The following is a 14,710-nucleotide window of genomic DNA, read 5'->3' on the forward strand; positions in this document are numbered from 1 at the left end:
CATACCTTGACTTTCGAGTTTTTCAAGATGAGAGTTTTTTCTGTTGCTTGGCTGATTTTTTTCGTCTTGACTTGCGAGCAAGTATTTTAGACACAAACCCTAGCTATGGTGTATGTGTATGCGGTGTATGCAGTGAATTTCACAAAAAGTAGCACTTTGGTAGATAGGGAACAATTCTTCAGAAAAGTGCCAAAAGCTTGCTTTGAGCTGTGTATTGAATTTTTACTGTACAACTAAACGTATAACAAAGAGAACTACACGTTGCGTATACAGTATGTTGTAATAAAACCAGATGACTTTGTCTTACGAAAGTCCATGCCCACCCAACACCCATAGAATCTTCCATCACACTGCTGTCCCCAGTCAAGCCGGTCAGGTTTCAGCCAGTAGCCGACACGAGCTACTCCTCCACTAACATGGCGCCCAAGAAGGAGCAGGGCGTTTGGACCCTATCTTAGGGTGTTATAATGACCACTGCCACACACCTCCATCTCCGTGTTGAGGTTCTGCGTCTTGAGAAGCACGTCCTCCGCCTCCTTCAGACGTTTACCAAGCTGCGGCGAGTGTTCGCTGGGCGCCAGCTCACTGTCATACGACTCCAGGATGGCGCGCATGCCGTCTCGCTCCTGCAAGACACACACACACGCACACGCACACGTTAATCTATTGGGAAATCTCCTTACAGACTAGGTCGTGACATTACGGTATTTCTGACGTGTAATATTTGTCAAGGAAAATGAGGTGTGTCTCGTTATTTGCTAATAATTTCCTGATTGGCCTGCCACTTCTCAGTAGTTTGCGTTTGACAGGCAGAGGCTTTTTTTTTTTTTTTGTAATTGAGAAACAAAGCATGGCCAGGGGGGTGACGAGAGCTCGGGGTCACTCTTGTTGCCGTTACTCCTCACGGGACTCCAAACGGGAGAGGATGAAGACAGGCAAAATCAAAGCAGAACATGATGACAGAGGCGTGTCTCCGGACAAATGACGTGACATCGCCTCATCTCGCTCGCATTTCAGATATGAGGGCTTGCTTTGTGTCGGGTGTGTACTGTCTGTAAATGGGCAGCCAGATGTTGAGCTGATGCAAGTATGTGAGTCGACTGACTGATATTTACCTTGTGTGCATGACGTTGCAGAGATGTTTGCATTATTGTATGTATGTGAATGGACAGACAGATGTTGCCATTATGTGTGTATGTAAATTTGAAAAATGTATGTTTACATGAGATCTATGTGAATAGACAGACTTTCGCATTGTGTGTGTGTGTGTGTGTGTTTGAGAGAGAGAGAGAGAGAGAGACGGAAGACGTTTCCAAGATGTGTATATGAAGAGAAAGACATATCATTGTGTGTACGTCTAAAAATATTCTAAAAATATTCACATTATGTGTTTATGAATGGAAATACATGTTTACACTACATTGCATGTGCATTAATGGGTAGAATTATACTGTGTTTTCATGTGAATGGACAGACAGATATTTATATTGTGTGCATGTAAATTGACATACGTCTACATGGTGTGTCTCTGTGTGTGTGTGTGTGTGTGTGTGCGCGCGCGCGCGTCTACAGATATTTACATGTTTTTTCTCTGTGAATGGACAGACGTGTTTACGTTACTTGTGTGTGTTGAATAGACGCACGTTTACAACATGTAAGCATGTGAGTGGACAAAGAGATGTTTAAATGTGTGTCCATTCTCTCATTGGGGCTGACAAGAGGAGCTGAGGGTCAGGCTCGTGCACGGGAGTCAAATGGGAAGGCAGACGAACGCGGGGAAAACAAGAAAAACCTCCTCAAGTCAGCGTCTTCGCAAGTCTCACTCACAGTGATGCCCGCTTCTCCAAATAGCTTGCCACTGTCAGTGTGCGCATACACACACACACACACACACACACAGAGATTAAGCAACAACAACAAAACACGCCGGACCGGAGGCGAGACAGATTTGTGTGCATGGGATGTATTCCACTTTTAGAGGGACAATAAGACGGGATATTTTTGGGGGGGGGGAGGGGGGATTGAATTTGACTTTGTCAAAATGTGAGGCTAAGTACAATTTATACACTTTCAATAGGCTACTTTATCCTCATGGACAGACAACGCTGCCTGAAACAAAGCCGAAAGCCAAGAAGACATGCATTGAGTTCTGTTGCATGTTGGGCTTCAACTAACAATTTGAATAATCGATTAACCATTATTTTTTTCTATTAATGATTTTTTTTATTTATTTAATACATAAAATATATTACTTAAAATATCCCAGCCCTTTATTAAAAAACAGTACATTATTTCAAACTGACAGTGCAGAAAATGCACAAATATAAATTGATAGATTCAGTTGCTTTGGTCCGTAAAATAAGGAAACATTTCGATAATACAAAAAAAGGTTTGAAAATGTTTTATTTTGATGAAACAAAGATAATCACTCTCCTTTATTATTACAAAGCTTTATAAAATAATACACATAATTCTATAGGGTGCAATTGATACCCTTCTTAACGGTATTTTATCTATTAAGTCATGGGATGGCAGTGAATTTCATACAGCTCAAGTAGACTTTAAACGCTCACAATGTGTCATTTTTTACTTTGATCTTTATTTTATTCCACACATCAAAAATGTAACTAAGATGTCATCATATCAACTGGCACACAGGTCCTGAGGTCCTTTAGCACCTGCCTTTTAATTATTCCAAAAACTAGAACAAAAACCTACGGAGAAGCTGGATTCAGCCATTATGACCCGCTTTTAAAAGGAGGCTCAAGATTCACCTGTTTGGTTTAACTTTTGACTTTTAACTACCTTGTACCATATTTTAAAACCCTGGAGACACCCTATTATACAGTAGCTGTTCATTGTATTCCTGGATGGTTATTTCCACAATGGGTTGAATATTCAGGTGAAGTGAGTCTGTCCTAAAAAAAGCACCTTGCGAACGTCAAAATCAAAGCGTAATGCGGTTGAAATTGCTTTAGAGAGATGAGCCAGAGGACTCATTGTGTCTAAAACGCAAAAAAATCATAACTATAATCAGATGCTGATTAGGCCCACCAGCATATCAGGCGTGTGTAATTTGAAGGTGTTAAGGTTGTATGACAAACTGCTAAGAAAAAGCGGGGGGAGGGAAACCGGCAATGTACAAAAGAGACGTTTAGAGGTCGAGTTTGAACAGCTGAGCCCCGTTGGCTATTTGCCATTTATTACCGCATGCTTCATCTAAATAAAAAATCTGTCAGATAAAGACTGAAAAGCTCTTCAAATAAAAAATAAACAAAAGGGAACGGGAGGACGAGGCGATAAAACAGTCATTACCATTTTCATCGCCTTTTTGAACAGTGCCTGCAGGTCAATGGTGGCTGAAAAATTCGGCAAGGGGGAGGCCAGGCCGCATGCCAGCTTTTTTCATTCAAAAGTCTGCTTGGTTAAGATATGTACTGAAGACAATTTGATTCGCAATGTATGTTTAAAGTGTGTAGTACAGTACAAAGTTATTTTAAATAAATATTTTAGCCTGAAAATGTCACATTTTATCCAAACTTACCACACCGGTGGGCTCGGTCCTGGTATCATTGTTGACGTACAGTACTCATCATAGGCGAGTCTCTTTCAAGAGCTGGTTTCCTCCCACATCCCAAAAAACATGCATGAATTGGAGACTCTAAATTGCCCGTAGGCATGACTGTGAGTGCGAATGGTTGTTTGTTCATATGTGCCTTGCGATTGGCTGGCAACCAGTTCAGGGTGTACCCCGCCTCCCGCCCGATGACAGCTGGGATAGGCTCCAGCACGCCCGCGACCCTAGTGAGGAGAAGCGGCTCAGAAAATGGATGGATGGATACTATATATCTGTGACCCGGAAATACGTCAGTCCCATTCTCTGTCTGCATTGTGCCACAGCGCCAGTAAACAACAGTGGCCAATTCTGGAACTAACAGATATTGTCAACGGTAGTTTAACTGACAAATGGAAACTATTTTTCGACACATTGTTCAGTCTTGAATGTCTGTTTTATCCGGTATCCGTTATATTGAGGTCCGTTTTATCGAGGTTCCATTGTCCTGTTAGATGTCTGTAGCTAAACACAATTTATGATGCCATTTTTTTTAAATATCTCCACTGTTGCCATAATTGTGCTTCAAAACACATGCTTCCTTGAAAAGCACTGAAAGAAAGCGCACAGATAAAAAAAAAAAAGCATGTGCCAGGAAGAAGTAATTCAAATATGTCTTAGGAGACAAAAAAAGGATGTAAAAGGAGTATAAAATATTTTGTCTAACATTGTCACATCTGTCTAATAGATGTGGAACCTATTTAAGGCAAAAGTCAGTATATGGAAATGACTCATGTTCACCACCTCCTCCCGTTCTAACTCCCACTTCGCTTTCTTATTCAAAGGAACCAACGTGCCCACATTTTGCCTTCACTTATGGCCTCAAGGCCATGCCAACTTTTTTGGGGGGGGGAAGTAACTACTTTCCCTCAGCTAAAAAAAGCATCAAAATATGAAGTGAAAGTTGAATGGCGTATTGAATTTTCCATCTAAGATACGTGATTCCGATGGGGGCTCTTCTGGGGAAATTCCCGACCAGAATTCGTCAAACTACGAGCCCAGGAATTCGCCCCAAATTGGCTGGTTCAAACAAACCAACCAACCAACCAACCTAATGTTCATTTTCAAGACTTTTCATGTGTCCTGCTATGATAGACACGATCACCCAGTTTTGTGTCAATCTGTCAAACTGGCATCAGGGGTTGATGTTTTTCAAACTTTTCAGGTTACGCAACTGTATAAGTTTGAGGGTTTAGTGTTTGTGACCTCTAAATACAGCAGTACCTTGACTTACCATTTTTATCCGTTCTAGGACTGAGCTTTTAACTCAGTTTACTCGTATCAATTATGAGGGACACGGCAGATTCGTGATGGTTCATACCACGGAAAACTCGGAAATTGGTGCGCTTGAAAGTGAAGATACAGTAAGCTTCCTCCATCGCGGGAGTTGTGTTCTAGACCACTCCTGTGAAATCCGTGATATAGAAAATACAAAATGCACCCTAGGTGTGTTTTTTATAGCGTTAAAAACTAAAAATTTTAAGGTCTTTAAATACACTTTTAAAACAATACAAATACATTTAAACATGATATATTGAGAGCACGCAAGAACAATGGATATTAAAGTCCCCTCTAAAACTATTGGAACAGCAAGGTCAATTGCTTAGTTTTTGTTGTATACAGAAGACATTCGGATTTCAAATCAAAAGATGAGTATGAGACAAAAGTTCAGAATTCCAGCTTTGATTTCATGGTATTTACACATCTAGACGTGTTAAACACAGACATGCAAACACCAAAGGCATGAAAAAGGAGACCCCAAAAAAAAAAGAAATAAAGAAAAAAATAATAAAAAAAACATTGTATGCGGGTCTCGGGGGATCCCCCAGTCACCCGCAGAGATTTTTTTTAATTTTAAAATAAATTGGGCAATCTGGAAGACTCTGAAGAGTACATCCATTCATCCATCTATCCATTTTCTGTACCGCTTATCCTGACGAGGGTCACAGGCGTGCTGGAGCCTATCCCAGCTATCTTCATGCGAGAGGGGGGGTACACCCTTAAATGGTCGCCACCCAATCGCAGGGCACATATAAACAAACAGCTATTCCCGCACATATTCACACCTACGGGCAATTTAGAGTCTTCAATCAACCTAACGCGCATGTCTTTGGGATGTGGGAGGAAACTGCAGTGCCCAGAGAACACCCACGCTGGCACGGGGAGAACATGCAAACTCCACACAGGCGAGGCCGGGATTTGAACCCCGGTCCTCAGAACTGTGAGGCAGATGTGCTAACCAGTCTTCACCGTGCCACCCTGAAGAGTACAATAAGGCAAAATAAACACATTTTCTTCACGCATAAAAACATGTATATACACCGCTCAAGTACATGTTAATGTATAAATTTAAGATTCAAATCAAATTTGCCTCATTTCTATGCGTTTTTGTTTTGGGCTCCAACTTGAGCCAGGCCCATCTCCACCTTCACCTTCACCTGATGTCTGCTTCAAGCTGTGACACATGAATAGCATCCTCCTCTTTAAGCACTCTTATTCTGAAAAAGAATTGACTAAAATCATTGTCTGTTTCACTTCATTTTTCACTATTACCAACTTCAAAGGCTAATCCCAAATCCATCCTCTAGGAAAATATTAAGTACAGTATTTTCTGTTTTTATTGGCCATTTCTGAATTTGAAGTTAGTTCATTCTGTATTGTGACATAATCCCTAACATCGGTCCGTCGCTTAATACATTTAACATTAACATCTGTAAACTAATTAAGATAATTGTAGCCGAGTTTCCTAATTAACACAAGATGTACTAGCCGACTCTTGTTGCCAATGTTACGTGCGCTTTGCTGTTCCACTGGGACTACAACCAGCGCCACAAACCGCAGCACCTCAACGCGAAAATACAAAAAGCTCAGTGCAACCAATACGACACTGGCTGATCTGATGAGCCAAAATGTTGCTTAAACGGAAGGGGAGCAATTGAGGATGTCTGCTCCAGACGTGGGTAGAGTAGCCAAATATTGTACTCAAGTAAGAGTACTGGTACTTGACAATAATGTGACTCAAGTAAAAGTAAAAAGTAGTCCTCCAAAAAATGACTTGAATAAGAGTAAAAAGTACACAGTGAAATAATTACTCACGTGCAAATTCTGGTACTGATGTGTGTGTTTGTTTGTGTGCGTGTGTGTATGCACAGCCAAAACTACAACATCTGCAATTTACTGCAAGGTGTTTTCTCAAGTTATCAGTGGGCTGAAATTTCCACATTTGGGCAGACAGTGCCAGACATGCACTACAAGACATGAACGCTGTTGTTTTTGTTCGTCTAAATGTAAACACGAGTAGCGCGGCGTAGGCAGAACGATCAGCCAGGTTGGCTTATCAAGTCCGGGAAGCCCAATAGAAGACGTTTTGTGACGTCATGTGACTTTCTTGTGTCGTTTGATTGGTGAACTAGACTTAAACGTCACTAGTGCTTAAATTGGATTGGCGCAAACAGCGCCCAAGGTGGAAGTCGAAGTCATAGTCTCGCGCACGAAATAGTTGATAAATAAGCAATGATTGATAAATAAAAGTAGCAAGCGACATTTAAATCATTGTAACGGAGTAAAACTACCATTACTTCTTAACAACAGAAGCGGCGGAAGTGTTTATTTCTGGTCTCGTCAACTCCTGTGACTTTTTGCTTGATTTTAACCGCTGAGCCGTAGCCATCAGTTTCCCCGTTGATTGGCTGTTAGTATAATCAGCATGCTAGGTAGAAAAATGACAGCTGATGTTAAATTCCTCTAAAACCGCAATGGTTTCTTAACAAATTAGACATACAGCCTCTGACCGGACTTCAGTGAAAAAGTATTTAGTAGTCCATTCTATATTAAACACTCGGCACTCCGTCAACTTTTCTTTTCTTTGGCCCACTCATGGTTGAAGAAGGGTTCAGAGCAGTAGCAGAGTAAAAACAGAACAGCCAAAGTCAAGTCAATGTATCACTGTACCTTCTGCGCTACCTTGTGGAACCACTGGGCATTACAGGACAATGAATGTAGTCATGATTTTGATATGATTTGCGCGATTCTGTAACAATCTTTGGTGGGCCAGATTGAAATGATCAACGGGTTGGATGTGGCCCGCGGCCATAGTTTGCTCATCCCCACTGTTGTAGATACTAATATTGATGCACCGAAATTTCTCCGGCCGATGTGTTTTGGCATTTTCAGTTTCGGACCGAAAAGGCTTGTCACCGAAATAAAACAGCCGAAATAATAGTGACGTTACGAGATGTGCCGAGTCTTCGGGGCGTGTGTCGAGTAATGGAGGGGGTGTTTCCGCAAAGCGCGTACCGAGGCTTGCTTCATTTAGTGACAGACCCTGAAGTGATGACGTCCGAAGTCTCGCTGCCCGGCTGTACCACGTGACCGATTTGGGAAGCGCTTCAGGGTTTGCCGCGAGGTTTGACAGCAATCTAAACCCCTCATGCAGGCGTGTGTGTGTGCGCGCGCGCGTGTGAGTATGTGTGTGTGTGTTTTATATAGAGTTGCGGTCAGCACAGTTTGGATAAAGACTGTGTAGTTTGTATCGGCTAATAGAGTTTGGAGTGTGTTGACAGCAGTTTGAATCCTTGGAAAGAGGCTGCTGGGCGCTAACCTAGCACCCTGGTGCTAACAGCCCAGCAGTTGGTGCACTCGACTCTCAACCTGGGTTTTATGGTGGTTGCCGGAGTTCAAACCCCAAGCAGGACCGCACCGCATAAGGAAATATCATTGAGGCATATCAATTACCTTTGCTTATCAAAAACTGCATTTTCCACCGTTTCTTATTTTATTCATGGGGAAAGTATTTATTGTGTTCACAGAAAGCAAGGTAAAATAAAACCTCACTGGAAGAAGAGAAATTACCGTACCACAATTTCAAAATCTTGCTCTTGAATCCATCACTTAAACTGTTATTTCTAAATAAGCACTTTCAAAATCCTCTGCCCTCTTAAGCCCATGCCATTTTGCCAAAGTGACAGAAACATTATACAACCTGCCATACCAGTGATGATGAACATTTTAAGCACACAGAATACGTTCAAAAATAATATATTTTACACTTTATGTTGGGAAATTACTTGGTGAACCATTGTTTTGTAATACATAGTCATTCACAAGAGGCAAAAAGACGCAAAAATGCAACGCAGCACATACTGTATGTGGTAAAGATACAGCTGCCTGTGATTATGGCCAGCAGGCGGTTTCGTGTGCAACGACGCATCAAGAAATAAACCATTACTCGAACCAATGGCTGAAGTGTTACAATGCTTCATCTCGCCATCACGACGAAATAATATGTTGTTAATTCATAGCTTTGCTGCAGCTGATGTACGAGCTTGTACACAACAGATTTCAAAATGTTTGCTATTAACAAGCAATGCCAATTGGGCTTTGCTGACTATGTAGTTGAATTGAGTATGACGTCACTATTTTACACACAGCCTACAGTCACGGTTCGATAATGACATAGGCGTGCACCATAAACCAATAAATGTGCCAGTTAATTTTGGCACACATTCAACCAGCGGTAACATAAACATACAATAACAACAAAAATGTACATCTTTGTTAAGGCAATAATTCAAATTTGAATGTCGCAATGAATTTTGGGAAACGCGTGCCTTTACTGTCATTATGCTAGCCAGTGGCTAGTCCAAATTGCAACTTCCCTACTGTCGCCCAACCTTGCTGCTTTACACTACTATGGGGGAATGCTTTTGCATGCTATGTATTTGCGCTTCTCCAGCTATCTACGAGCTACAGCTAACGTGGCTAAATACAATGATGCGCTGTGGCGGCGAACGCGGCTAAATACGATCTCGAGCTGCGGAGGCAAAAGAACGTGGGTTTTGGTAAAGTATTTTAATTTCAACTCATCACGACATACTAACATCTGACATTAGCTAATTCAAGGAAAGGACATAACTTCCTGTGTGTGTGTGCAATTTATGTGGCTTATGGTTTGTGTGTGTGCGTGTGTGTCGCACCTTAGTGAGTAGCAAGAGCCTCTTTTGCAGCCGACGCAGGAGTACTTCTTGTGCCTCCCGCTTCTTCTGCTCCTCAAGCGTTTTGCTGCGTTGCTGTGACATCTCCGCCTGCAGCTCGGACAGCGAGCGCTCCACGCTCCGAATACTGGTCGGGAAAGAGTGAGGAGTGGGCTTATTGCATCTTTGTGTCTCCATGGAGCGTTAATGAATCTCTTCCGGGCGGGACCTTCATCACATACAAGACGTTGGGTCTTGCTGTGACCATGTGGAGTCAAACTGATCAAACTTCCCTGACATGAAACTGAAATTCTTCTCAATCTGTCTAGGATGCAAAGGTAAAAATTTGGAAGAAATCGAATAAAATCTCGAGGACGAGTTTGTCTTTGAAGAACACCTGGACTTGACCAAAATTTGAATAAAATGGCATATCTTTTTGCCTTTACTTTGGCAATGTAACATAACTGTCACTTTGGCAATATGACAGCAGAAGTAACATATCTTGCCTTTACTTTGGCAAGACCGAGTAAGGAACATATCTTGCCTTCACTTTATCAATCTAACAAAGAAAGACATCCAACTGTCGCTTTGGCAATATGAAAAGCAAAGAAACATATCTTGCCTCCACTTTGGCAAGATAAATGACATCATATATTGCATACATTTTCATTTTAGCAATGTAACAAACAAAGCAACATGTCTTGCCATCACTGACAAAGTAACAAATGAAGCACTTTGACTTTGGCAAGATAAAAGACCACGCAACCTAGTATCTTGCCTTCCCTTGTCAATATAACAAATAAAGCAAGAACTTTAGCAATATAACGATCGAAGTAACATCTTGGCTTTGCTTTCGCCTTGTCAATAAAATCAAGGCAACATACAGTATATTGCCTTCACTCTGAGAAGATAAACCTTATCAAAACTTATCATGCCTTTGCTTATTTTTGGCAATATAACAAAGCAAGTAACGTATCTTGCCTTCGCAAGCTAAAACGATGAAGCAACATATCTTGCCTTCACTTTGACAAGATAACAAATTAAGTAACATATCATGCTTTTGCTTCGACAATCAGAATCATCTTTATTTGCCAACTATGTCCAAAAAACACACAAGGAATTTGCCGCTCTCGTACGACAACAGACAGTCAAGTGACAGAGAGCACTTTTGAGACATAAAGACATTGAGAAACCAGCTCAACAACACACTGCATCTCGCCTTCGCTTTGGTAAGATGAACAGACGAAGCAACCCATCTTGCCTGCGCTTGCATTACGGCACCAGAAAAAAAAATTAAAAATGTAAAAAAAATAAAAAAAGCTTTGTGGATCAATGACGCTGCCTGAAAACAAGTTGAGCGTCAAATCCTCACAGAGATGATGTGCCACGCTCCTGTAAGGCCTGATCAATGGGACGGTAATTATATAGGGGGGGGGGGGGGGGGGAATAATTACATGGTGAGCCCCCTGCTACTCTCTCCTCCGCCATCACCCATTTTTCTGTTTCTAATTCCATAATGAGGCCCATACGCCGGGCAGCAGAGACGATTGTAAGCTAATAAAAGCTTTCAGAGGAAGCATGCGCACAACGGCCCTCCCCGCAGACTTTCACCTCGGCCTATGGAGAACACCGTTAATTAGGCCGACTTTCTCCTCTCATCTGTTCCCGCACACACACATTACTGTTAGCTGTGCTATCAGAATGGGGAGCAGTTTAATTAACTTGGTGACAATTAAGGAGTTGTCTGAGATACAGCATGCTCTAATGGATGTGAGGGGGGTGAGTTTGAGGGGAATTGCAGTAGTTACCGGCTGTTGAGTGTGTAGTTCTGCTCTTTCAGGGCAATTTCCCTCTGCTGGATCTGAATCACCTCCCTGGACAGATCCTCCGGTTTCCTGCAACAAATGGCAGCAAAGTATCAATGCGACAGCGCACCAAAACGTTTTCCATATTCTCTTGCCAGGAGGCCGGCGGGGTTAAAACCTGCCACTAAAATACACAAATACACATACACACAAGGCATGATGCAGAAGGTCACATTGGCAAAGAGAGTGGCTGAGAGCGCAAATATCGGCACGTCGTTAGCATTAGCGTTCGACGGAAAAGGGCCACTGAAGCTGCAGGACTTTAGTGGAGCCTCTTTTAGTTCTTGTTTGTTTCTGGGGGTTTCTCCTTTCAGTCTCCTCTTTAGGAGGTCAAATACAGGCTGTATTGGGTTAAGATCTGGTAATTGACTTGGCCAGTCTAAGACCTTCCACTTTTCCCCCCTGATGAAGTCCTTCGTTGTGTTGGTAGTGTGTTTTGGGTTATTGTCTTGTTGTATGATGAAGCTTCTCCCAATTAGTTTGGATGCATTTTTCTGTAAATTGCCAGACAAAATGGTTTTGTAGACTTCAGAATTCATTCTGCTGCTACCATCATAAGTTACATCATCAATAAAGATGAAGCAGCCATGGAAGCCCAAGCCATGACATTTACCTCCACCATACTTCACAGATGACCTTGTGTGTTTTGGATCATAAGCAGATGCTTTCTTTCTCCATACTTTGGCCTTTCCAGCACTTTGGTAGAGGTTAATCTTGGTGTCATCCGTCCATAAAACTTTGTTCCAAAACTTTTGTGGCTCATCGCTGTACTTCTTTGCAAAATCCAATCTGGCCTTCCTATTCTTTTTGCTGAGTGGTTTGCATCTTGCGTTATGGCCTGTATAATTCTTCTCTCAAAGTCTTCTTTTTGCAGCTCTGATGCTCAAATTTGGGGAAGTTGAGTGCAAAAAAAGAAATAAACAGGTTTGCTCCAGAACCACAGAATCAACAGGATGGACTTCATGTTGCATGTGAAGAGTACAAGGTTCAGCTCTGAGCTACATTTCCATTTACGATGGACTAGAAGCCCGCCGAACCACTAGCATGGTCTGTTTGTTTGTTAGCCAGTTAGCCACTAGCAGTGCTGTGGGCAAAGCAAGGCACAAATACGATTAGATGTGCACTTCGAACCTGGAGAAAGCAGTCACCAGCGCGATAATCGTCATGGCATACATCCTTGGTACTTTGGCCTTCGATCAAAATCGATAGGGTGACAAGGAGCAAAAATCCTTGGGGGTATTCGGGAAAATCAAGCGAAAATGATACGGGGACGGACGTACTCCTGTACCTCAACCATCTCGAGTCATTCAAATAATCACTAGGGCTCTCGCTTTGGTTGACTATTGACCTCTACACTAGCCTCACATCTGATCACAGATCAGTCCGCCCGGGCTGATGACCAACGACATAGCTGTTGAATTTGAAGTCGGTGGGGCGCGGGACTGGATTTATGCCACTTGGCTGGGGGGGCCATAGCATCGGAGACCAAAGTAATCTCATGACTAAAATATGAGGCGCCGTGACTCATACGCTGGAATAACTACGGTGATTCCGCACAGCCTGGAGCACCAGGGATCGGCCTCAAAACAACAAAATGCACACTTTATTACCTCTGCATCACTTCCTCTTTGCAGGATCACACAGATGCTAATTTAAGAAGAAGAAAAAAAAGAAAAAAAAACTATAAAATTGTCAGTATGGAGTAAAGATGGTTGGTGTGATTTTAGGAGTATTTTTCAAAATTATGCCTAATTCATCAGGTAATAATGCATAAATCAGAGTGACAGATTTAGCCACATGGTCTGCGCTCTACACAACAAAACAAAACCTAAAAATAAATAGGGAACACAATTTTAATTGACAATTTTCTGCATAAGAAATGTGTAGTCAACCTAAATTTAGATAATTTTTTAACGGTTACTATAAATGTGTGGATTTAAGACCATTGCAAATGATTCTGATTAAATAAAATATTGCTATTTTTGTATGAAACAATTTTAATTTTTTAATAAAAACAAGGATAGAATTTTGTTGCAATGGATGTATTTTAGGGGCCCCGAAGATTAACCTCCCCCCAAAAATCTCCACCCCCTAGAAAGTTTGAAAAATAAGATTCCCCAACACCAGTTCCACACATCGAAACATTTTTATTGTAACAGGACACAAAGCCTCAAGGACCTATGCCGAAATTGAACAGGAAGTGCTCCATTTTGGTTTGAAGCAGCCATTTGGGCCAAATTTCAGGGCTCATACTTAAGACGAACTCCTGATGGGAAATGTGCTCAAATTCACCCCAATCGGAAGCCGGTGTCCTAGACAGATGGGTGACACTGAAATTACAGAGCTTTTTGTCTAATGTGGGCGTAGTATGGCGTCAAAGTTTGCTGATCATTGACGACCCAAGTGAGTAAATCTGGATAAATAATATGGCTCCACGGATTTCATCCATTGCGGGGGGTGGTCCGGAACTTAACCCCCATGATAAATGATAAATGAGGGATTACTCTACACTATTTCACCAAGACTAAATATTGACTTCAGCTATCCATCCATCCATCCATTTTCTGTACCGCTTATCCTCACTAGGTACGTATCATAATTTAACTTTACCTGGATGTCATAACTGACAGTTCTTTGAACTTTTGACTTTATACTATATATTCAAGGTTCTGTGATGTATGACAACATAATGTAATGTGTAATAATGTAATAAAGGCCAAAGCACAGAACATTACTGAATCTATACTTCATAACAAGAGGGCTAATTAGATGTGATATCTTGAGAACTGTTGGGTCAAGACAATGTGAAGAGGAGGAATAATCTACCGCAGGAAGATCAGGAGGAGGCCCGGGGTAGTTCCTAAATACTTATTTGCTGCATTAACCTTTGGTGTTGAGCCTCAATCATGCGGCTGCCCTTTGCCAGCGGTATGTGCAACGCACTCGTTTATTTTTGTTTCATCCACAGCACAGACCCAGCGAGCCGCCGACGCTTGAAGAGAATCATCAGAGCAGTCTGTAGGGGAACGACTGGCACAAACTAACGATGGTCTAGCAAAGGCGAGCCGGGCTCTGCCTTTTCAATTACAAAAGCTGACTGATGAGAGCTGATGAGATGCACCGCCGTGATACCTACTTTACACATCGGTTAAGATAAAGCTCATCAAAGTGCGATGGTGTCATTATGGCGCTCCGCCGGGGTTCGCTCACCTCGGCCAGCCGAAGTCACACCACTTCTCGAGCTACAGAAGCTTCTACGA

General features: G+C 42.0%; 1 protein-coding gene across 2 annotated transcripts in view; it reads right to left on the reverse strand.

Moving 5' to 3' along the window:
* mad1l1 (mitotic arrest deficient 1 like 1) overlaps positions 1-14,710 on the reverse strand; it is a 62,074-nt gene that overhangs the window by 34,238 nt on the left and 13,126 nt on the right. For both annotated transcript variants that reach the window (XM_061770281.1, XM_061770280.1), the window contains exons 10-12: positions 11,394-11,480; positions 9,589-9,733; positions 486-626 (exon numbers count right to left, since the gene is read on the reverse strand). In XM_061770281.1, coding sequence (XP_061626265.1) covers positions 486-626; positions 9,589-9,733; positions 11,394-11,480 — 373 coding nt within the window. The remainder of the gene's footprint in view (positions 1-485; positions 627-9,588; positions 9,734-11,393; positions 11,481-14,710) is intronic.

This window comes from Phyllopteryx taeniolatus, chromosome 4 (assembly GCF_024500385.1).
Source record: "Phyllopteryx taeniolatus isolate TA_2022b chromosome 4, UOR_Ptae_1.2, whole genome shotgun sequence".
NCBI classification, from domain to species: domain Eukaryota; kingdom Metazoa; phylum Chordata; class Actinopteri; order Syngnathiformes; family Syngnathidae; genus Phyllopteryx; species Phyllopteryx taeniolatus.